Raw genomic sequence first — 26,321 nt, 5'->3', positions numbered from 1 at the left:
ATTTGATAAAAAAGAACTATTTACTATGTAAAGAAGGTTAATGTAGACTAAATCAAGAGAAAAAAAGAAAAATATGAACACGTAATGTGTGTCATTATATGTAGTACTGTAAGACGAACGATGCAACACACAAGATATTACCTGTAAAACAAAAATGAAAGCAGGAATGGGAGGACATACAGACATTAGCCACAGTTCATATTCACACAGTAACACTATTTAATGAACACAGAACAAAATTCAGACTTTATTCACATTCACACACAACCCCATTTACGAATCTCTGGGGACAACAATACTGTTTCCTCAAACTATGTTTTCCTTAAAAAGAGTTTCAGCTCAATTATGACGCTGAAGACGCCCAGAAACAGAAGCCAAGTATTTTTAAACCACATAAGTTAGCAAATTTATCACACACTATATACGTAAATAAATAAAATAATAAAAAAAGAATGGAGCCATCATCAATCCAGAAATTATTTTGGATACCACCACGCTTCACTTTTTATTTTTTTGTTTTAGGGCACAAAAACAACTTGGGTCACATGCGTCCATGTCAAAACTGTAGAACACGAAGACAAAGAGGAGTTAAAAATGACTACATGTCACTGCCAATCAAAAGAAGAAATGACAGCTAAAAACAGGGACATGAAGAAAGATCAATAAATTGCGCCATATAGAGAAACGAAGGTCCTGAACTAAAAGTTAAATGGGGTTAGCCATATTGTTATGACAGAGAAAAAGTAAAACATGGTCAACAGGCCGCGGGTCGTTTGCTAAAATGGCCTATAATTCAGACAGCAAACACACACGAGAACGTAAGCAGTTAAAAAAAAAGAAAGGGGGCATTGTGTAAGGAAACGGTGGACCACCAATAGTTGAGCGCAATATGCACAAAGTGGTGGGGGAGCACCACTTAACAAATGGCAATGGCTAACAAGACAGTGCCCACTATGCAACCTAGTTAAAATTATCTCCTCATGACGAAAGAGCTGAGAGCAGGTCGTCCAAACCGCTGGGAGAGGCTTAATGACTCGGAGCTTGTTCCTGTGAAGGGAAGGCCAGTGGCGGTGCCAAAGTGATCCCACCTGCTAAAAGACAGCAACACAGAGATCATCACAGGGAATGTAAGAACTAGCAGGCTGAGGTTGATGACTGCAGCCTTGGCATCAGCATCAGCAACCTAGTTACTTGTCAGACAGACGTGACCAGCATCCCACATGAACGTCACAGTGGCTCCATCAAGAGTGAGCAAATGACAGCTTTCCTGGACCCACTGCAATAAGGGGTGGACAGTGTACAGCACACACAAACTTTGAAGTGCACCGAGAGCATCTGAGCAGATGATGCAATTGAAAAGCCTGTGCCGCCGGATATACTGTGTGGCATGATACTGCACGAAGAGCTCTACTGTACAAACTGAACAGTGTTCCGGAGGCCGATAGTGAAAATTGGTGGTGCCAATGACAAAGGCACATGACGCCACACTCAGCCCGAGAGCCATCAACGTATACAAAGGCACTGTCATGAACTTCCATGCGGAGGTCATGAAACTAAAAGCAATGGAGTAGTGTCCTTACGAAGCGAACAAAGGCCAAGGTGAGCACATGCCAACACATGAAGCCAAGGCGGTGAAGGGTTTATAGCCACCAAGAAAGTTGCAGGTGGCATGACGTTAAGCTACTAGAGCCAGAGCAAAAGTGAACTCCAGGAGGTAACAGAGAAGAAGGATGCACCCCATACTGTCAATCAAGGGAGTCACTGAAGGAGGCAGCATAGGATGGGTGGCCATGCATGGCAGACAAACTGCATGCATATCTGCTGAGAAGAAAATCATAGCGGCAGGACAGTGGTAGTTCAGCAGCTTCTGCATACAGACTCACAACTGGGCTAGCATAAAAGGCACCAGTGGCCAGATGGATGCCACGATTATAGATGGTGCTGAGACAGCATAAGAGGGACGGATGTGCAGATGGATAAACAGAGCACCCATAATCTACTTTCAAATGGAGAAAGGCCAGTAAAAAACAGAGGAGGGCCGTTCAATCTGCTCCCAAGAAAGTACCACTGAGGACACTTAGAACAGTGAGTCACCGAGTACAGCGGGCTGTCAGGTAAGACGTGCGAGGACCAAGAAAGTTTCCTACCCTCAAGGAAACAGGGCAGGTGGCCACAGAAGCCCCAAGTGTACAGAGTACAGAGGGTACCAGTCCTCCAGCAGGTGTCTTAGGCTTTCTCTAAATCTAAACACACAGCCACCATCTGGGATTTCCACAGAAAACCACTAATGACATGACGAGATGGTCAACTGCAGAATGGTGCACTCTAAATCCACACTGTGCAGTGGTTAGTAAATTGGGAGACTCAAGCCACCATACCAGTCGGGCATCAATCATAAGTTTCATCAACTTGGAAACACAGCTGCTAAGAGAAATGGGGCAATAGCTAGAAGGAAGGTGTTTATCCTTACTGGGCTTAGGTATGGGTATGACACTGGCTTCACGTCAGTGTCTGGCACACATGGCCCCTGCCTAGATGCTGTTGGATGTATTAAGCAGAAAATTGGATTCAAGACTTTCTTGCAGAGAGAACAATGGACCTGCAAGAAATGTGAGAGCTCTAAGCGGGCATGAGGATGCAATTTTGTTTCCTGAAGGCATAGAACAAGTGGGCACTGTAATTCTAAGAGCAGCTGTAAATCCTCTTTGTTGGATCGAAGACCGTGAACTTTCCATTGGAGGAGAATCGTGATGAGGAAAAAATGAAGGGATGTGACCTCAGCGGCTGATGAGTGCCCACCTGCAAAGACTCCCTGCTACAGGGCCAGAGGCAGGAGGATCCTGATCTACGAGGTCTACATAAGTGTCTGCATTATTCTGTTGGCCTTAAGTGTTTAGGGCAGTAAAACAGATGGTGGTGCGCAGAGGCGATACGGAGGTCGGCCGGGCAAGGGTATCACATGGTTGACACCGTCAAAGATGATCTTCAAATCAGTGAAGCAATAGACCATTTGCCTTTGTTTGACTTCTTGGAGCCTTTCCAGTTGGCAGAGGAAGACTCAGATGCTGGGTGGCTGGATGGACTTAGGAAGTCTTCACGGGAGTATCCCTTCTGTCCTTTCCGGCCTGCCAGTTGTGTAGCTGGTGAATTCACCCCATGAAGCAAAAGTTTGGTGGCGTGTTGCACAGTGGGAGGATGAGATGGGGATGGTACCATGACGCTAGGCGATTTCACAACCGCAGTGCTAAATTTGAGGTTGATTGTTTGCATGGCCACGTCCTTCGTGGAGCGAGACCTAGCAATAACAGTACTGCAGGTGCCAAATTATAGAACACAAGGTACCCGACTAGCCAGCTTGCAAGCAACTGGGTAAAGCACTTTTTCCTTCACCTGGATCTCCTGGACTGCCCACTTATTGAGATATGTGGGACAACTGCAGGAGCAGGTGGCATGGTCGCCACTGCATTTGATCCAGCGTGGAGAAGGAGGCAGGACGTAGTCTCCAGAAGCAAAGTGTCATTGCGTAAATCAGAGCAGGATTTTTCAGGGCCAGCAATTGCATAAAAACCCTTCTGAATAATAAATGGATTTACTATAGCAAAAGACCGTCTTCAGTACGTGAAACCACGAGGAACCGTGGTGCAGCTGGGAGGGTCTTTAAATCACTGGCCTCATTCCATGTGCGTTTTACAGCCGTTGATTGTGAAGATGAGTGGCTCATTGCGAGAAAATCACCCATGATTGCCAACGACTCCAATGGTGCACTCCTTCCCACTGGGGATCCCCTCCAGAAGGGGGCGCACCCACCTCGGATGATTGTTCATACCTAAGATCACACCTCCCAAACACCTAACAGAGGGACCAATCGGCAATCTGGGAAGGTAGCAGCTCAGGAAATCACCCCTCCCTGGGCCTGGCCTGTACCAGGGTGTATCTGTCGACCCAGGGCTGGGGATTACACATTACCCAGTCATTTCACTCAAATTGTCCCGAATGTTCTTCAAACCAATCACAAAAGACTGACCCCCAGTGGTATGGTGAATTGTCATCCATGAAAATTCCACCATTTTATGGGAGCATGAAGTCAATGAATGGCTGCAAATGTTCTTGAAGTAACTGCACATAACCATTTCCAGTAACTGGTCAGTTCAGTTGGACTAGAGGATCCCGTCCATTCCATGTAAACACAGCCCATACCATCATGGACCCACCACCAGCTTGCACAATGCCTTGCTGACAACTAGGTCCATGGCTTTGTGGGGTGTGCACCACCCTCAAAACCTACCATCAGTTCTTACCAACTGAAATCTGGAGTCATCTGACCAGGCTACAGTTTTCCAGTCTACGGTCCAACTGATACTGTCACGAGCCAAGGAGAGGCATTGTATACAATGTATGCAATGTCGTACTGTTATCAAACGTACTCACGTCTGTCTGTCTGTCTGCTGTCACAGCCCATTAACGCGAAATTTTGACGCGCTGTCATAATGGATATGTCTGTCATACGTTCCATACTGATTTCTGCTGTTATTTCAGTGTTGCTTGTCTGTTAGTGCTGGCAACTCGACGCGAGCACCACAGCTCTTAGTTGTTAAGTGACAGCCATCGGCCAACGCATTGTTCGCGGTGGGAGGTAATTTCTGAAATTTTGTATTCTCAGTACATTCTTGACACTGTGGATCTTAGAATATTATATTCTCTAATCGTTTCCGAAATGGAATGTCTTTTGCATCTAGCTAAAACTACCACTCCATCTTAAAAGTTTGCTAATTCCCATCATGCTGCCATAATCACACTGGAAACCTTCTGACTTGACTCACCTGAGTACGAACGACAGCTCCTCCAATGCATTGTCCTTTTATACCTTTTGTATACGATACTACCGCCATCTGTGTATATGCATCGTGCTATCCCATGACTTGTCACCTCAGTGTATAGCTACTTCAATAGCACAATGTGTGACTGCACATCCCAGCACGTCACGTACTGGGGCAGTTGGAAGGGGGTTAGACAGTGGGCATACATCACGAGCAAAGCTTACCCGACCAAGCAGATATGCGAGGGCAGCTGATGTTATTGTACGTACAATAACTTACTGACTCATCATAACAAAATTAATGATATGAATGTGCAGCCTTGGGTAATAGCTAGTACACTACACTGTCCAACGTCACAAGAAATTAAAATTTATCTATAAATGAGGACATTGAAACCTTTCCACTTCAACAGTACACAGGTAGTCAAAGAGCACAGTAAACCACACTACAGGGTGTGACTATTAGATTATGAGGCAAAATTAATGGAAATGGAAAGTACGAGATTCTGCACACAAAACTTCTGGTAAAATGGGGAACAGTTATCAAAAAGAGATATAAGCTATGTGTAACCCACCTTGTCGTAGCTGCCTCCCAACTCGCTGCGATTAGCTCATTCACCACACAGTCAACTGGTATGTAATCACAGACCACATCTGTCTTCATGGGCAGTCTCCTAACCACACCTTTCGCAGCTCCCATCATGAAACCGGTTGGTCCATTCTTGGATATAGTCCACCCAGGTACTGGCTCTTTCCATGCAGCAGTGACTGAAATTAAATATTACAACACTCTGAGACACTAACTTCTTACAGAACCACAGCACAGTTTTAAGAAAAACCTTTAATACTGAAGCCACACAATTCTTCCATGAAGTATACAGTTTGACAAGGCCAGAGGATGTAAACAATAAGTTAACTTTTAGATCTGATGCAGTAAACACTATCCTACAGTATTAATATCAATGATTCATACATCCAGTTTTTAACCATAAACCTACGAAATCTTAAGCAATGTGTCAAACACTGGAAAGGTCTGGAAGGAATAACAAAAAAAATTATGAAAAGGATAGATTGCTGCACCACATAGAAGAGGCATTTAGTCACAGGTGGACACAATGGACAGACTACTAAACATTTAAGCTCTTGACCAAAAGAGTCTTCTTCAGAAATCCGCACAGCTGTATCTGGCTGCTGTGGCCTGATCTGTGTGTGTGTGTGTGTGGGGGGGGGGGGGGGGGTGCAATTTTCATTTCCAAATAAGGCCTCCAGAGAAGATTGCCTACAAATAGCCTGTGTAAACCATCGTAGTATATTACTCAAGTGTGTGAGACTCATACTAGATATGACTAACACGGGATATTGAAGGCATACAAAGAAGGGCAGCACAAATGATAATTGGTTTCTTTGTCTAGTGGGAGAGTATCACCAAGATGTGGGAAGAACGGAACTGGCAGACTCTTGAAGACAGACAGAAACTATCCCAAGAAAGTCTACAAACAAAGTTTCAAGAACTGGCTTTAAATGATGACTTTAGAAAAAGTCCCCAACCCCCTACATAACTCTTCTATAAGATTCACAAGAATAACATTTGATTAATTACAGCACACACAAAGGCATTTAAACAATTATTTTTCCTATTAAAAGTAACAATCCTCAACACTCATTCAAATTATCATAAAAAATTATAACAATTAAAAAGTCAAGAATGATGAAGTGCTTTCAAAATCCGCGTAGCTGTATGAAAAATAGCTTTATTCGCAACTCCTGTTTATCATCAATATAGACCCACCTTCAGATTTATAATGGTTATATTTCCATAACATAGATAGATTATTACAGAGTCCCTGCTTTGGGGTAGTTATCCATGAGTCAAACCATGATCATCGGTCGTCATAATGAAGTTCAGTATACCAAAAGATGCTTGTCAAAATGAACAAAGCATGACTGCTAAACAAGCCAGAACAGACAACATCCCTAAGGATATATTACTTGATCCAGTATACACCAGCTGTGTAAAAACCAGTGAAGTAAAACTTAGAATTCCATGTAACGTGCGACTTCCGCTGTATTGCTAACAGGCCAAAGTGGTGTTAAGCAGCCTGTGGAGGCTAACAGTACACTGGAGGGTGGACTGTGGCCTTGTGCACTTTTACACTCATCTTTGTGTGTACTCAGTTTTATTATGATGACCTACCATTGTGGTTTGACTCTGAACATGGATAACTTTCCAAAAGCTGGGACACTCTAATCTACTTTATGGAAATATAGCATTATAAACCTAAAGATGTGTGTCTGCTGATGAGAAATTGGTACCTATCAATAAAGCAAAGCACCTTCATACAGCTATGCAGCTTTTGGAAACACTTCGGCATTCCTGACCTTTTAATTGTTATAATTTTTATGACAATCTGAACGGTTACTGAGTGCTGAGTGTTGCTGTAGTTATTCATAATGTCTCTAAGCTGTGGTTGCCCACCCAGAAGGTTGTCTGCCTATTTGTCCTGCACTCCATACGTGAATGGAACAGTACAAAGCCCTAATACCTGGTACTGTAGGACATACCCTCTGCTATGCCCTTGACAGTGGTTCACAGAATGTAAACATAGATGCAGGTACATACGAGGTGCATTCAAGTTCTAAGGCCTCCGATTTCTTTTCTCCGGACTGGAAAGAGATAGAAACATGCGCATTGTTTTAAAATGAGGCCGCGTTCATTGTCAATACGTCCCAGAGATGGCAGCACCGTACGGCAGATGGAATTTTACTGCCAGCGGCGATAATAAGAACTGTTTCAAATACTTAAAATGGCGACGTTTTCCTTACTTGAACAGTGTGCAATCATTCGTTTTCTGAATTTGCGTGGTGTGAAACCAATTGAAATTCATCGACAGTTGAAGGAGACGTGGTGATGGAGTTATGGATGTGTTGAAAGTGCGTTCCTGGGTGCGACAGTTTAATGAAGGCAGAACATCGTGTGACAAAAAAAAAAAAAAAAAAAACGAAACAACCTCGGGCTCGCACAAGCCAGTCTGACGACATGATCGAGAAAGTGGAGAGAATTATTTTTGGGGATTGCCGAATGACTGTTGAACAGATCGCCTCCAGAGTTGGCATTTCTGTGGGTTCTGTGCACACAATCCTGCATGACGACCTGAAAATGCGAAAAGTGTCATCCAGGTGGGTGCCACAAATGCTGACGGACGACCACATGGCTGCCCGTGTGGCATGTTGCCAAGCAATGTTGACGCACAACGACAGCATGAATGGGACTTTCTTTTCATTGGTTGTGACAATGGATGAGATGTGGATGCCATTTTTCAATCCAGAAACAAAGCGCCAGTCAGCTCAATGGAAGCACACAGATTTACCGCCACCAAAAAAATTTCAGGTAACCGCCAGTGCTGAAAAAATGATGGTGCCCATGTTCTGGGACAGCGAGGGCATAATCCTTACCCATTGCGTTCCGAAGGACACTACGGTAACAGGTGCATCCTATGAGAATGTTTTGAAGAACAAATTCCTTCCTGCACTGCAACAAAAACGTCCGGGAAGGGCTGCGCGTGTGCTGTTTCACCAAGACAACGCACCCGCACATCGAGCTAACGTTACGCAAGAGTTTCTTCGTGATAACAACTTTGAAGTGATTCCTCATGCTCCCTACTCACCTGACCTGGCTCCTAGTTACTTTTGGCTTTTTCCAACAATGAAAGACACTCTCCGTGGCCGCACATTCACCAGCCGTGCTGCTATTGCCTCAGCGATTTTCCAGTGGTCAAAACAGACTCCTAAAGAATCCTTCGCCGCTGCCACGGAATCATGGCGTCAGCGTTGTGAAAAATGTGTACGTCTGCAGGGCGATTACGTCGAGAAGTAACGCCAGTTTCATCGATTTCGGGTGAGTAGTTAATTAGAAAAAAAATCGGAGGCCTTAGAACTTGAATGCACCTCATATAATAAATCTATTTCATGGTATAACGAAGGTTCAACCTTTATAAGAACATGTACAGTGTTTCTTTTTTCAAAAATTATTCAATAAAAAAATACTCTTATTCTTTGCAGGAATTACAAATTGCAAGTTCAGAAGCTTTATATAGCAATACAGGATTCTAATTACAAAACAATAGCACCTTGTGAGAACAATGGTTACTTATTATTTTTATTGCAGCCTCCAGTCTGGAGATTGGTGCAATGCAGCTCTCCACTCTAGTCTATCCCATGCAAGCCCCATCATCACTGCATAACCACTGCAGCCCACGTCCAATCCACCTGCATTCAGTTCACATGCCTAAGTCTTGCTGTACAATTTCTCCATAATTTTTATGGCCCCTTCCCCCTCCTCACTCTTTTTTCCTTCCATTACCAAATTAACTATTCCTTGATGCCTTAGGGTATTCCCATCAATCCATCCTCTATCTTTTTGGCATGATCTGCCATAAAGGTATTTCTAATCCCAGTAGAATCAATACATCTTCATTAGTTATAAGATACACCCTTCAAATGTTCAGCATTCTTCTGTAACACCACATCTCAAAACCTTTTACAATCTCCTCGTCTGTACTGTTTATTATTCACATCTGACTTCCATATAAAAGCTACACTCAAAAGACTTCCTACTACTTACAACTGTATTAGATGTTAACAAATTTCTCTTTTTCAGAGAGGCTTTTCTTGTCATTACCTAATCTAAATTTTATATCCTCTTTACATCTGCCATTGTATTTTATTTTGCTGTACATCATTTGCTAATCTAATTCCCTCAGCAATTAATTTGACCACACTTGCTCATTCTTACAACAGTTGGGTCCTTCTTGTCCTGGGGTCACATGCCCTGCCTTCCCGATCTATGCTTCTTTCCTCCCCAAAGAAACAATTAGGTTCAAAAGTGTATGACAGTCTTAATATGTGACTATTGATAGTGGAGTGCATGCAAAATAACATGGCCAATAGATGTGCAGTTGGCTGAGGAAGCAGGGGAGAGCAGTAGTGTTGGGGGTTGTGGGCAAGCTGTCAATACACTGTGGTGGAAATGCTGAGCGCTTGAAGGGAAGCACTGTTCTAAACCGAAATCTACACTCACATTTTTGTAAATAATAATTGGAACCCCTCCACACCTGCACTTCAGTGGTGAAAATCCAAAAAGATCTACTGTCACCTCTGCATTGGTTGGTATCTAAAAATAATTCGACTGAAAATACAACAAAAACAGCAACTTATTTTTGCCGGACCTGTTAACCATTTGTCAATTTCAGACGCGCATATAGAGTGACAAATTTTGAGTAAAACCTACATTTATCTTGTTGTCACACTAAAATTGGCCTCTTTTGCGATAACACAGTGGTGTTATGCACAATGTCTCCTCACAAAGACATCGGGCATACACAATTGTGACAGAATACTGAAACAGTGGTTTACTCAGTTTATTAAGTGGGGATCTGAAGACAAGTGTCGCTTATGAAAAAACGCATCCTCAGAACAAAAATAAATGAGTAATGTCTTTATCTATGTTGTTCCACAGTCCACAGCAATTCTCGTTCCATCATCTATTGACATCCCTTGAAAATTATATTATTTCATCAAAAAATCTGAAGTTAGTGGAATAACACGGTAGATAATTAAGTTTCACATATTAACTACATGCCGAATACTCTCCCCTTTGTGTGTCATCGTTTGCTAAAATCTTGTTTCGATACCTCAAACCAGTTGTGGGCTACAAGATATGTCACGGATATTTCATTCTGGCTTTACAGCTGGCACACACGATCACAAATGAGTGTACTACAGTACATAAAACCAATTTTCTCGAGATTGGTGACAGAGACCTCTACCCAAGTCTAAAGAAAAATTCAATACATTAGCTAAATTTCACACACAGTAACATACAATGTAATATGCATCTGACGCAAAGTTGTAGTGAGCCCTATTTCTCATTGCAAACTTTTTCGAACTTCACACAGTGTCTTACTTAAATGGAAATATCACAATAACTACAACCGTTAACAAAATGAAGAAGCTGACACACAAACCTATAAGCAACACAAAATTGGCCAGGTGCACGTAGGGTCCGTGCTGTGTGGGTACCGTACAAACTTTACTGTGTATACAGACAGTTCATCCATTGTAGCAATCACGAATCTCTACCGTTTTGGCTATTATCGCCACTGATACTGGCAAGATATCGGCCCCAGGGATTCCAAGATTTTTGAAAAGTTGCAAATTCAAGTTTGATGTTGGATTACACACGCCAAAAGAAATATTTTTCCTATATGTAACTACAAACAGATAATTTTTGGATTTTTTCCCCTTTTCTTGCCGATTTTCATGATTATAGTTCAATGGAAAATACTCTACAGGTTCTGATGAACAAGTCTGAAGCTATTAAAATATATGACATAAGTGGTCATCTCTTGATTACTTCAGCTTAGAAGCTAAAGTTTATTACATTGCCAAGGGACCGTAGACCTTAGTACATGACAAATTTCACCTTGATACGTCTATCCACTCCTGAGAAAAAGTGTTTGTAACAAACAGACAGACAACAAAGTGATCCTATAAAGGCTCTGTTTTTATCAACTGAGATACGAAACCCTAAAACTGATTTATTTGTTACCAAATAGTATCTGTAAAATTGTTTGGCAAACTGCAGGACGTGTCCGATTCTGTCAGACAGCACGGTACCAATTGGCCGAAAGCAGGCATAGAAAGAGAAAAGCATTAAGATCACCTTCGTAATAGTTACTCTACCTTGGGAATGCAATACAGCAGTTCTGTGTGGCATAGGTTTAACAGGTGCATGGCTTGTTTTTGAAGATTCATGGTACCAAATGTCCCACAGGCCATGCATTTCCCATAAATCATGGGCTTGTGGTTTGAGGGTAAAGAGCAGACACCTGATAGCATCTCATATGCGTTTCAGCCAGTTGAAATAAAGTGAATTTGCTGACCGAGACATAAATGTGAGTTCACGATCAAGCTCTTCAAACCAAACTACCGTAGCACGACTCTGCACTCGTGACAGTCAGTCATCCTGCTGGAAGATACCATCGCCGAATAGGAAAATATTGAGCGTGAAGCAATGCAGGCGGTTCACTATCGTGTTTACACAGTCCACAGCCATCACAGTGCCTTGTTAGATTACCATGACAGGTGAGCTGGAGGTCTAGATGTATGTCCCCCTTAGCATAATACTGTCCCCACTGACCCGTGTCCACAGTGCAATGCACATTTCGAGCAGCCGTTTGCCTGTACGACAGCGTATTCGGCCGTGACCTCCGATGTGATTCACCTGACCGGGCAACACTGTCTCCTCTGATCTATAGTCCTTTCTCAACAATCCTGTGTCCATTGCAATCTTAAGTGATAATGATGGGAAAATGTTGAAACACACAGGGGTGTCTTCTGTGGAGCCCCACATTTAACAGTATGTGCTGAATGCTGTGTTCCTAAATAATTGTACCAGCATTACTCTGTCCTCAGATCCACGACAGACTGATGCGTACAGAGTAGGTAAGTATCCGACAAGCACATTCTGTGTTGAGGCATGAAGATACCACGCCTTGCTGCTTACTTGTGGTTCACCACTATTCAATCACTTTTCAGACACTCACAGCAGTAGCATGCAAACGACTACCCGGCTTCACTGTTTCTGTGGTGTTCAGTCCCAGGTGCTGGGCCACAACAATCTCCTCTTGTTAAAGACGCTTATATCAGTTGCTTTCCCCATTTGCTGCATGCATCATTGCTAGACTAATTCACCATTCATTTCCACACCTCTTATGCACTTTCCTTAAAGCATCACATGCCAGCAAAGCAACGAGGCAGTGGACTGTGGTCATAATATTTCACTCTTCAACATCAGTTCCATTTCTTTTAATTTTAATTCAGACGACTGGTTTTGATCCCCGAGCTCATTATCCAGTGGTACCTACATAGCACCGAAAAACAAAGTGCAACTTGTCTGCTATTAAAAGGTACAAATATGTAACAAACTAAATAATACTGAAAAACAGCTTATCTACAAACATCATAAAAGAGTATAATAACATACATATTGAATAAACTCTTATAATTTAAGAAATTGATGAATGTAATATGAACTTACATGTCAGCCGTCATGACAACACTGAACAAGTTTTATGACACATGGACACACAGAAGGCGGTGAGCAAGATAGAGAGATGACCTACAGACAGCAGGGAGGATTTTTCTTCAGCCTCTGCCGTATTTCTGTGACAGATTTAAAGTAAAACGCAGTCAACAGCCCAAGTGTTATTTGCTAAAACGGCTGATAACTCAGACGGCAAACACAAATGAGAATGTTAGGTGTTTAAAGAAAAGATCATCCTGTAAGGAAATGGCAGACAATCAAAGGTTGAGCACTATGAGTACAAAGTGGGGCGGGAGACCACTTAACAAATGGCAATAGCTAAAAAGACAGTACCCAATATACGACCTACCTAAAATGATCTCATGGCTAGAGGGTTGAGAGGAAATTTTCCAAGCCACTGGGAGAGGCTTAATAAAGCACAGCTTATTCCTATGAAGGGAGGACCAGTGCTGATGCCAAGGTGACACCACCTTCTAACAGACAGCAACACAGAGAGTGACAGTGTCAGAGGGACAACTGGTGCACTGAAGTATGAGGACTGCAGCCTTGGAAGCAGCATCAGTGGCCTTGTTTTCTGTCAGACTGGCGTAACCATGAATGCACATAAACATCAGAGTGGCTCCATCGAGAAAGAGCAAGTGACAGATTTCGGGGACTCATTGCACCAAGGGATGTACATTGTACAGCACACAGAGGCTTTGAAGGGCACTGAGAAAATCTGAGCAGACGATGCAATTGAAAGGCCTGTCGACGGATGTACACTGCATGGCCTAATACAGGGCGAAGAGCTCTGCTGTAAATACTGAGCAGTGTTCCGAAAGCTGATAATGAAAAATTTCATTGCCAATGACAAAGGCACACCAGACACCATAGTCAGTCCGAGAGCCATCTGTGTATATAAAGGTACTACTGCAAAGTTCTGTGCGAAGACAGTGAAACTTAAGGCGATAGTGTGAGACTGGAGTAGGAAGCAAATGAAGGCCAAGATGAACATGCACCGACGCATGAAGCTAGGATGGTGAAGGGTTTACACTGACCGGGAAAGCTGCAGGTAAACCAAAGTTAAGCTGCCGGAGCAAGAGCCGAAAGCGAACTCCACAAGCTAACAGAGAAGAGGGATGTGCCCCATACTGGCAATCAAAGGAGTCATCAAAGGAGGAGGCATAGGATGGGTAGCCACACATGGCAGACAAGCAGACTGGGAAGAAATGCAAAAGCTCAAAGCAGTCATGAGGATGCAATTTTGTTTCCTGCAGGCAGGGAACAAGTGACAGAGAGGTCACAGTTCGTAGTAATTGACCGAAAGTCATCGAGTAAAACAGAAGAGATTTCAGGCATTCCCCAAGGTAATGTTATAGGACCTTTGCTGTTCCTTATCTACCGTATTTACTCGAATCTAAGCCGCACTCGAATCTAAGCCGCACCCGAAAAATGAGACACGAAATCAAGAGAAAAAAAAATTTCCCGAATCTAAGCCACACCTGAAATTTGAGACTCGAAATTCAAGGGGAGAGAAAAGTTTTAGGCCGCACCTCCAAATCGAAACAAAGATGGCCCATTGTAATATGAGACACAATTTAGGTCGAATGAATGACGTTACAGCTACAGTAGTTTGGTTCGATTCGTAAGCTTAGCAGTTAAGCTTTACCAAGTACCCATTGCTATGCGTCAGGTGCTCCGTCCGTATTTATACGGGTACCCTTCCTTTTTCACGTGCTCCGTCTGGTTTGCATTGATTGCACATTTTTCTTTGATCTGATAAGTGCCGTTCTCTTTGTTATAGGTGTTTACGTCACTCTAAGCTGAAAATGCATTATTGTACTGTGTCATGCATTGTTATGTCGCATTCTGGTAATGAGTGTTTACGACCTGTCGTCGCTCGCAGCATGGCTTGCTTTGTGCACGCTACCGCCGCTGACAAATTTTTTTACAAAAAGAGAGGAATAGTCTCATTAGCGAAACAATGGCAAGAGACTTATCTGTTGTTACTTACAATGCTACTTGCTTTGATAATCATCAACAAGAACCAAATAATAGACTGCGTATAATAGAATATGTTCTGAACGAGAGTTTAGCGAAAATTTTTCTCCGTTTGAAAATCTTTGCAGACACATCTTTAGTACATTATATTCTGCACAGAAATTAGAGTCATCTTAGATTTAACAATCTAGTAAATTGCCGTGCTTCATTTATGACTGTATCATTATTAGGCATAAGAATAATACGAATATAAACATGACATGATATGTATATTCTTCCGCGTTTTCTGTTGTCTCACTCTAGTTTCGTAGTTTATTAGGCTGACAGGATTTAAATGAGATAGCAGCAAACACGAAAAAATACATGGCAAAACGTTTATATTCGTATTATTCTTACGGTGAAGAGAAAATTGCATGTGATTCACAATTCATAAATGTTCCTATTAGCAACCATCTCTTCTCACAGGTAGGAAAAAATTCAGAACGTAGTTGGCCATATTGACAAACATACCAAACAGTCTTGCCAGTCGGATTTTCGTAGTACATTGAAGTTCTGCTACATTCTAAGATGAACAATAAGGAATTTGTTTCCAGAATTTCAATAAGGAATTTGTATTACTTCGTTGGATGATGTATGAAAATGCAGTGGTCGAAACTCGGGGCGGAGAAAAAAGCTCGTCTTCCACCTTTTTTTAAATTTATTAACTGACGCAAAGGTTTTGGCGCCAATATTTATCTTTGTGCCTGCAAAGCATGCCTGTGTAGCGCTACATAGTACATATATTCGACAGCAGAAGTAAGTTGTGGCTGCACCTACCAACATTTTTCAGAACTTCCGCTTAATTTGTACTCGATTCTAAGCCGCAGGCGGTTTTTTGGATTACAAAAATCGGAAAAAAAGTGCGGCTTAGATTCGAGTAAATACGGTAAATAAAAGATTTGGGAGACAATCTGAGCAGCCGTCTTCGGTTGTTTGCAGATGACGCTGTCGTTTATCTACTAATAAAGTCATCAGAAGATCGAAACAAACTGCAAAACGATTTAGAAAAAATATCTGAATGGTGCAAAAAGTGGCAGTTGACCCTAAATAACGAAAAGTGTGAGGTCATCAACATGAGTGCTAAAAGGAACTCGTGAAACTTCAGTTACACGATAAATCAGTCTAATCTAAAAGCCGTAAATTCAACTAAATACCTAGGTATTACAATTACGAACAACTTAAACTGGAAAGAATACATAGAAAATGTTGTGGGGAAGGCTGACCAAAGGCTGCGTTTTATTGGCAGGACACTTAGAAAATCTAATGGACCTGCTAAATAGACTACCTACACTACGCTTGTCCATCCTCTTTTAGAATACTGCTGTGCGGGGTGGGATCCTTACCAGGTAGGACTGACGGAGTACATCGAAAAAGTTCAAAGAAAGGCAGCACATTTTGTATTATTGCAAAATATGGGAGAGAGTGTCACAGAAATGATACAGGATTTGGGCTGGACATCATTTAAAAAAGGCGTTTCTCATTGTGAGGAAATCTTCTCACGAAATTTCAATCACCAACTTTCTCCTCCGAATGCAAAAATATTTTGTTGACACCAACCTACATAGGGCGGAACGATCGCCACGATAAAATAAGGGAAAGATATAGGTGTTCATTCTTTCCGCACGCTACACAAGATTGGAATAATAGATAATTGTGAAGGTGGTTCGATGATCCCTCTGCCAGGCACTTAAATGTGATTTGCAGAGTATCCATGTAAATGTAGATGTAGATGTAGTGTAGACACTGCAATTGTAAGAGCAGCAGTAAATTCTCTTTGCTGAATTGAAGATCACGAACGTTCCATTGGAGGAGAGTCATGACGAGGAAAAAATGAAGGGATGTCACCTCAGTGGCTGCCAAGTGCCAGCCTTCGAAGACTCGGTGCTACAAACACAGAGCCACGAGGATCCTGCTCCACGAGTTCTTCATACGCTTTGGCAGTCTCCTCCTGTCAGTCTGCAGAGCCCAGGGCAGAAAAACGGTTGGTGGTGAGCACCGAAACGGAGGTCTGCCAGTCGAGGGGTATCACGTGGTGAGTCGGCAATGGAGGAGACCATTTGCCTTTGACTTTTTGGAGCCTTTCCCGTTGGCAAAAGAAGACATGGAGGTTGGTTGGCTGGAGGGATGTACGAAGTCTTCATGGGAGTATTTGTGTGTAGCTGGTGACTTCGCTCCATGAGGCAAAAGACTGTTGGCATGTTGCACAGCTGTAGAATGAGATTGTGATGCTACTGTGATGCTGGGCGATTTTGCTACGGTGGTGCTAAATTTGAGGTTGCATGTGCGCAGCCATGTCTGAGGAGCAAGATGTAGCAAGAACAGTGCTGTAGATACCAGATGGTAGAACACACGGTTTCCAACTAGTGAACAACTAGCGAGTGATTGGGTAAAGCACTTTTTCGTGCGCACAGATCTCCTGGGCAGCTCCCTCATCGAGATGCAGGGGACTACCATGGGAGGAGGCGGCATGGTCGCCATTGCAGTTCATCCAGCAGGGAGAAGGAAGCGAACAATCACCCTCATAAGCATCCCTACCACAGGCGGGGCATCGACAGGACTCAAGTGTGGTTGTAAGAACGACTGTGATAACTTCATAACGTGCATTGATCTTACGGAAGAACCAGTCTCAAATGTGAGAAAGACAGTGCAGGTGGGCACTAAGGAGGCATGTACTTTTTTCATCACCTGATCGTGTCTGCAATGACACACTGTTCAGAGAGGTATGTCTGGATTTCTGCCTCAGTCAGACGATCAGCAGTCTACTGTAAATAACACCATGGAAAGAATTCAGGGTTCAATGGGCCTCGACACGTATAGGATAGCCATGGAGGAGCAAAGCTGAAAGCAGTTGTTATGCCTGAGAATCAGAAGTAGTCTCCAAAATCAAAGTTCCATTGAGTAAACGAGAGCAAGATTTCACACAGCCAGCAATTGCATCAACATCTTTGTGAATAATAAACAGACTAACTGCAGCGAGGACTGACCATTTTCAGTACATGAAACCACGAGGAACCAAGGTGCAGCTGGGACAGTCTTTGAATCGTTAGCCTCATTCCGTTTATGTTATGTAGCCATTGACTGTGAAGATGATTGGCTCATTGCGCGAAAATCCCTGATAGCCTGTGTCCCTGATGCCACGCTCCTTCCAACTGGGGGCCCCATTCGAAGTGGGGCGCACCCGCGTTAGGCGATTGTTCATACCTCCCAAACACCTAACAGAGGCACCAATCAGCAATCTGGGAAGGTAAGACAGCTCAGGCACTCATCCCTCCCTAGGCCTGGCCTGTACCACATGCAAACCTTACTTGTCGACCCGGGGATGGGAATTAAAGGTTACCCAGTCACCTGTTACATGTCAGACACATGGGCTGGCCTTCAGGAGTGCATAGGAAGAAGGAAAAAAGGGACCTCGAATGCCAAAGTGGAGCAAGGATAGGAGAAGGTGAATGAAGAAAAAAGGAATGAAAAACAGTGGAGAGTATTCTGATATTTACCGAAAATGCAGAATAAATTTCCAAAAACAGACCAGGTATGTTCCCCAAGGGAGGGGAAGAAGAAAAGCAAGAGAACAGACATGAAGCATGGAAAGGATGCTGTGAAGGCTGGGGCCCTGTGGTAGCCAAGCACGAATCTGCCAAAAAGTGGCGAGCCCTCTGGGAAGGGGGAGGGACGTAGACAGAGGAAAGTAGTGAGAAGAATACTGATACAATGCTTTAAAAGTAAAATAAAATACAGATGTGGTATTTAAGAGAATGACGTAGATAAATAAGCATCAGACATACAAAAATTACTATTATGGGAAAAGAAAGGACAACAGACGATGCTCAGAGATATTAAAACAAACAAATAATAGATTCTGGGAAACCAGTGATGGGAAACAAATGGGAACAGCAAATGGTATATTTGCATGCAAACACAATGTTTATACGACTTGCAGCCTGAGAAACTGAGTGGTGTTCTCTCTCTCTCTCTCTCTTTAATATTTTTATTTTTATTTTTACAAAATGTTGGCCTATCGGATAACATAACAAAATGTACCAGCACTAAATTAATTCATAAATTCATATCATAAAACATCAAACAGTTTTTGAGGCATCCAGCCTTTTTAAGAATTTTGTTCTCATGGCACACACTGTTGTAAATTGCAGTTTCCTCCACAATGTCCACAGAGGTGCCTTTCTACATTTTATACAAAACAACTGTGAGCTTATTGACAATAGAAGTGACAGTGTCCTTTCAAAATAAAGTGAGAAGCAAAGCTTGATCTCTCTCGACCATAGCATTAAAGTTTCTGTGTGTTTGCCCGCAGTTGTAAATTTGATTTTTTAATTTTTAATATAGTGAACAAGCAGCTGACAAGATGTGTTACCAGTTTTGAAGGCTATTCTAACATGACATCTGCACAGCAATGCACTGAGTTTATAAGACACATTCCAATAAAAGGGAAACAAAATATATTTTAATCTTTCTGCAGTTTTGCCACTAAATTTGTATCCTATATTCTGAAGAGCCTCAAGTTGACAATTATGTGTGTAAACTATACAGCAATAATAGCCATTTCTGGAGGCAATACGGTAGAATGTATTTGGTTCTTTGTTAGTTTTTGTATTATTTAGGCATAATACAATTAATCTCCCCCCATGAACCATGGACCTTCCCGTTGGTGGGGAGGCTTGCGTGCCTCAGCGATACAGATGGCCGTACCGTAGGTGCAACCACAATGGAGGGGTATCTGTTGAGAGGCCAGACAAACATGTGGTTCCTGAAGAGGGGCAGCAGCCTTTTCAGTAGTTGCAGGGGCAACAGTCTGGATGATTGACTGATCTGGCCTTGTAACATTAACCAAAACTGCTTGCTGTGCTGGTACAGATCCCTTAATCGGGCAGGTAGGTTAGAAAATTTAAAAAGGGAAATGGATAGGTTAAAGTTAGATATAGTGGGAATTAGTGAAGTTCGGTGGCAGGAGGAACAAGACTTTTGGTCAGGTGATTACAGGGTTATAAATACAAAATCAAATAGGGGTAATGCAGGAGTAGGTTTAATAATGAATAAGAAAAATAGGAGTGCGGGTTAGCTACTACAAACAGCATAGTGAACGCATTATTGTGGCCAAGATAGACACGAAGCCCACGCCTACTACAGTAGTACAAGTTTATATGCCAACTAGCTCTGCAGATGATGAAGAAATTGATGAAATGTATGACGAGATAAAAGAAATTATTCAGGTAGTGAAGGGAGATGAAAATTTAATAGTCATGGGTGACGAATTCGTCAGTAGGAAAAGGGAGAGAAGGAAACATAGTAGGTGAATATGGATTGGGGGAGAAGAAATGAAAGAGGAAGCTGCCTTGTAGAATTGCACGGAGCATAACTTAATCACTTGGTTCAAGAATCATAAAAGAAGGTTGTATACCTGGAAGAATCCTGGAGATACTAAAAAGTATCAGATAGATTATATAATGGTAAGACAGAGATTTAGGAACCAGGTTTTAAATTGTAAGACATTTCCAGGGGCAGATGTGGATTCTGACCACAATCTATTGGTTATGAACTGCAGATTGAAACTGAAGAAACTGCAAAAGGGTGGGAATTTAAGGAGATGGGACCTGGATAAACTGACTAAACCAGAAGTTGTACAGAATTTCAGTGAGAGCATAAGTGAACAGTTGACAGGAATGGGAGAAACAAATACAGTAGAAGAAGAATGGGTAGCTCTGAGGGATGAAGTAGTGAAGGCAGCAGACGATCAAGTAGGTAAAAAGACGAGGGCTAATAGAAATCCTTGGGTAACAGAAGAAATATTGAATTTAATTGATGAAAGGAGAAAATATAAAAATGCAGTAAATGAAGCAGGCAAAAAGGAATACAAACGTCTCAAAAATGAGATCGACAGGAAGTGCAAAATGGCTAAGCAGGGATGGCTAGAGGACAATTGTAAGGATGTAGAGGCTTGTCTCACTAGGGGGTAAGATAGATACTGCCTACAGGAAAATTAAAGAGACCTTTGGAGAGAAGAGAACCACTTGTATGAATATCAAGAGCTCAGATGCTTTTCTAAGCAAAGAAGGGAAGGCAGAAAGGTGGAAGGAGTATATAGAGGGTTTATACAAGGGCGATGTACTTGAGGACAATATTATGGAAATGGAAGAGGATGTAGATGAAGATGAAATGGGAGATAAGATACTGCGTGAAGAGTTTGACAGAGCACTGAAAGACCTGAGTCGAAACAAGGCCCCGGGAGTAGACAACATTCCATTAGAACTACTGATGGCCTTGGGAGAGCCAGTCATGACAAAACTCTACCATCTGGTGAGCAAGATGTATGAGACAGGCGAGATACCCACAGACTTCAAGAAGAATATAATAATTCCAATTCCAAAGAAAGCAGGTGTTGACAGACGTGAAAATTACCGAACTATCAGTTTAATAAGTCACAGCTGCAAAATACTAACGCAAATTCTTTACAGACGAACGGAAAAACTGGTAGAAGCGGACCTCGGGGAAGATCAGTTTGGATTCCGTAGAAATGTTGGAACACGTGAGGCAATACTAACCTTACGACTTATCTGAGAAGAAAGATTAAGAAAAGGCAAACCTACGTTTCTAGCATTTGTAGACTTAGAGAAAGCTTTTGACAACGTTAACTGGAATACTCTCTTTCAAATTCTGAAGGTGGAAGGGGTAAAGTACAGGGAGCGAAAGGCTATTTACAATTTGTACAGAAACCAGATGGCAGTTATAAGAGTCGAGGGGCATGAAAGGGAAGCAGTGGTTGGGAAAGGAGTGAGACAGGGTTGTAGCCTCTCCCCGATGTTATTCAATCTGTATATTGAGCAAGCATTAAAGGAAACAAAAGAAAAATTCGGAGTAGGTATTAAAATTCATGGAGAAGAAGTAAAAACTTTGAGGTTCGCCGATGACATTGTAATTCTGTCGGAGACAGCAAAGGACTTGGAAGTGCAGTTGAATGGAATGGATAGTGTCTTGAAAGGAGGATATAAGACGAACATCAACAAAAGCAAAACGAGGATAATGGAATGTAGTCAAATTAAATCGGGTGATGCTGAGGGGATTCGATTAGGAAATGAGACACTTAAAGTAGTAAAGGAGTTTTGCTATTTAGGGAGTAAAATAACTGATGATGGTCGAAGTAGAGAGGATATAAAATGTAGACTGGCAATGGCAAGGAAAGCGTTTCTGAAGAAGAGAAATTTGTTAACATCGAGTATAGATTTAAGTGTCAGGAAGTCGTTTCTGAAAGTATTTGTATGGAGTGTAGCCATGTATGGAAGTGAAACATGGACGATAACCAGTTTGGACAAGAAGAGAATAGAAGCTTTCGAAATGTGGTGCTACAGAAGAATGCTGAAGATAAGGTGGGTAGATCACATAACTAATGAGGAGGTATTGAATAGGATTGGGGAGAAGAGAAGTTTGTGGCACAACTTGACTAGAAGAAGGAATCGGTTGGTAGGACATGTTTTGAGGCATCAAGGGATCACAAATTTATCATTGGAGGGCAGCGTGGAGGGTAAAAATCGTAGAGGGAGACCAAGAGATGAATACACTAAGCAGATTCAGAAGGATGTAGGTTGCAGTAGGTACTGGGAGATGAAGAAGTTTGCACAGGATAGAGTAGCATGGAGAGCTGCATCAAACCAGTCTCAGGACTGAAGACCACAACAACAACAACAACAACAACAACAACAATTAATCTGTTAATCAGTGCTTGAGAGAACACTTTTTAACAACATTATTTTTTATTATGCTGCTTTTATGAAGTCTGAACAAGTTTTGTTACACTTTCTGTAGACGATGCCTATTGGTATGCATGCGTCAGATAGCATGGTTACCTAACATGCTCCAAAACACCGCACATAAAACTAGCATTTTACCTGTTTCTGTTACCTTGGATTCTATTGGTGGTAAAAGGGTAGGCTCAAGCCCTTGGGCCTGGGATCATTTGTATACCCAACCAAAGAATTGTTTTGGTGTCACTAGTCTACAGTACAGGGCCAACATTGGAGATGGGCAAACTTGTTCGTCCTTGGGAACTAGTTCACTGCTGATCACTCTTTTTTTGGGAACCATTTACTTTTACTCATTTACCTTTCATTTGTGCATAGTATATAGTCCTTATGAAAAATTGAAAGTAGCATAGGTGACTGAAGATGGTAGGCGCCATGAGGGGGCACTTGCCTCCCCTCTGGAGTACATAGTTTTTATTCATTACAGAATTCTCACACACTTGTAAAAGTAATTTTCGTGATTCTGCAAAACCTCTCATTTAGCCAACTGTAGCGTTATGTGGCTGATCGCAGTGAAATAATATGAAGTGGAGCACAAAAAACCAGCCCCCAGTACAGACTGCTCGCCAATTATGCACAATTTGTTGACCGCTATGAGCAGAACAGATAAAAAAATAACAAATAAGCTAATGCAAAACCAACTTTGAAACAATAGACGACGATTGGTGGGAAATTAACAAGACTGTTGTGGCACAAATGGTCATTTTTATAACACGACAGAATTTAATTCACGAAGTACCAATATCAAATGCCCCGCCCTCTAGACCCAGGCCTGCTGTGCATGTGTGCATCTGGCAGCTTGGACACACTAGTAAAATTTTTCCAGGTAGCATCTGGCAGTTTGCTGCTACTGCTTGTACAGCTTACAGCCACACTTCTGTATCCAGAAGCGGGAGAAGGTACTACTCATATGTGACTCAACAGCACATGCACACGGGCCCTTTCGCAACTGCTCAAATGAATCAAAGGTAAACAGTTGTGATGTCACACTCAATGGAGGCAATTTGTTGTTACGAAGCACTGCATAATCTTTCTAAAGCCTTCAACACATTTTGCTGTTGGTAGACACTTGTATGAGTACTGTGTTTTGTTGTATACACACATTTCCTTTGAAACTTAAGTTTTATTTTTGTTTTTTTCTCTCATTCATGTTTTATTACTGCAGTATTGTTCTGTAATAGTGGGATACAGTAATATCCTTTGATAGAGTATTGGTTCTTACCAGTCAAAATTACAAAAATTTAACTGAAAACTAAAACAATGAAAAATTCCCGAAATTCTAAAAAATTCCCTGGATTTCCCCCAGATGAAAAAATTCCCAGGTTTCTCCCAGATCTCCCAGTTGTCCCAGCTCATTACATCCTACAATAAATACTGGAAGATAGCAAACAGTGGTTGGGTATTGAAAGAGCGAAGGATACAATGACCGTGTGAGAGAAACAGTGGCAGCGGAACACAGCTGACAGTGATATAAAAGTGCTAGGTACTAAGTGGAGGAGACAGAGCCAGGGCGGCAAGGGGAGGACGGGGGAGGGGGCAGGGGAGGAATGAAGAGAAAGTGGAATACTGTAGTAATAGAACAGAATGAAGGTGACTGTGGATGTGACATAGGAGACAATGACCTATAGAAACAAAGAGATAATGACACTGAGTTGGGATAAATGAATGAGTGAGAAAAAGTGACTGGGAGTAGAGGGGTATGAGCAACTTACGGTGATGGACTAATGGGTATGGGCTGGCTAGTTAGGGAAGCTTGTAGGAGTTTGAGGTGAGTTGCACCATAAAAAAAAAGTGTGAATATGTTTGCATGCCTAAAGTTTTGGGCCTGAGGAAGGTAGAGTGAGGCAAGCTGGTATCTCAAATTTCAGACACAGTCTTCTAAATAAACAGAGATATATTTACATTTCTTTGTACTCAGATACATTTTCCCCCTAGTTGCCACATTCTTGTTTATTTGACTAATTTCACTGTACTCTGTTTTTAGACAGGATTGTAGCCTATTACCTATGTTATTCTATTCAAAGTGTGCACTGAGCAAGAAGTAAAGGACACCAAGGAAAAATTTGGAATGGGAATTAAATTTCAGGGAGAAGAAATAAAAACTTTAAGGTTTGCCAATGACTGTAATTTTATCAGAGACAGCAAATGACTCTGAAGAACATTTGAACAGAGTGGATAATGTCTCAAAAGGAGGACATAAGATTAACACCAACAATACCTACACAAGAATAATGGACTCTAGCTGAACTATATTAAGTGATTCTGAGGAAATTAGCTTAGGAAACAAGATAAAGTTGTGGATGATTTTTGCTATTTGGCAGCAAAATAACTGATGATACCCAAAGTAGAGAGAATATAAAATGTAAGCCGACCATGGCAAGAAAGACGTTTCTGAAGAACAGAAATTTATTATCATAAAATACAGATTTAAGTACTAGGAAGTTTTTTCTCAAGTATTTGTATGCAGTGTAGTCATGTATTGAAGTGAAACATGGATAGTAAACAGTTTGGAGAAGAAGAGAACAGAAGCTTTTGAAATGTGGTGCTACAGGAGAATGCTGAAGATTGGATGGTGGGGGGGGGGGGGGGGGGGGGGAGACCAAGAGATGAATACAGTAAGCAATTCGGAAGAATGTAGGTTACAGTAGTTATTTCGAGACAGGCAGGCTTGCACAGTATAAAGTAGCATGAGGAGATGAGGAGCTACATCAAACCAGTCTTCTGACAGAAGGCAACAACAACAACAACAACAACAACAACAACAACAACATCATTTAGTTCAGAGAAATGCTCCACACTGTTACCATACTGATCCAAAAGGGAGAGGGGGGTGGGGAGGGGGAGAGGAGGCACTTGTCTCTCCTCCCTGGAACCCAGAGTTGTTATTCATTACAGAATACTCATACACTTCTAGAATGTAGTGGGTAACCATCAATTCCCTATGATATAATGAGTTTTTTCATGTCACTTATAACATTTCATTATCGTGACATGAAATGTCTAAACAAGCCACTCATTTATATTAAAAAACGCCTACTTTAGAGCCTTTCTGACTCCCACCCCCGAGGAATATTTATGCAGATGTCTGTGCCAGTTACATATATTATTTTTCTGAAGATACAATGAAAACAAAAAAAATGGTAGACAGCACACTTTGCCAGTTAAGATGGCTCATTTACTAACAACACAGGGAAAAAATTGTAGAAATATTTCATGAATTCCTTAAGACAGCAACACAGACAGGTAATAAAGACAATAACAGTGTCAGAGAAGTCGCATACTGCCACTACAGGCACACATCGCGCTCTCTTAGTATTTCATTCCAGGTACCTCTGTATAAGAATTGAGGCACTTCTAACAGAACTTCATGGCTTGTAAATTACAAAGAAATTTCAGACTAATTTTTTTTATTGTTGTTGTGACCCTACAGTGTGAGCACACACAATAAAACAGTGCACAATACATGTGCCTCCACGGGTGGCACAGAGATGTCGCCTCGTCATCTAGATAGATGGTGCAGCAAGTGTTGTGCCATGTTCCCTCTGTCTCCCTTGTGTTTACTGCTTATTGTATA

General features: G+C 41.9%; 1 protein-coding gene across 3 annotated transcripts in view; it reads right to left on the bottom strand.

The window, feature by feature from the left end:
- Positions 1–26,321, bottom strand: part of LOC126203532 (putative fatty acyl-CoA reductase CG8306) — a 188,929-nt gene that overhangs the window by 35,729 nt on the left and 126,879 nt on the right. For all 3 annotated transcript variants that reach the window (XM_049937855.1, XM_049937854.1, XM_049937856.1), the window contains exon 6: positions 5,392–5,584. In XM_049937855.1, the coding sequence (XP_049793812.1) occupies positions 5,392–5,584 (193 nt within the window). The remainder of the gene's footprint in view (positions 1–5,391; positions 5,585–26,321) is intronic.

The sequence above is a fragment of the Schistocerca nitens genome, chromosome 9 (genome assembly GCF_023898315.1).
Source record: "Schistocerca nitens isolate TAMUIC-IGC-003100 chromosome 9, iqSchNite1.1, whole genome shotgun sequence".
Classification (NCBI taxonomy): Eukaryota; Metazoa; Arthropoda; class Insecta; order Orthoptera; family Acrididae; genus Schistocerca; species Schistocerca nitens.
The sequence above is the reverse complement of the archived record's forward strand: the minus strand, read 5'-3'. Positions and strand labels throughout refer to the sequence as shown.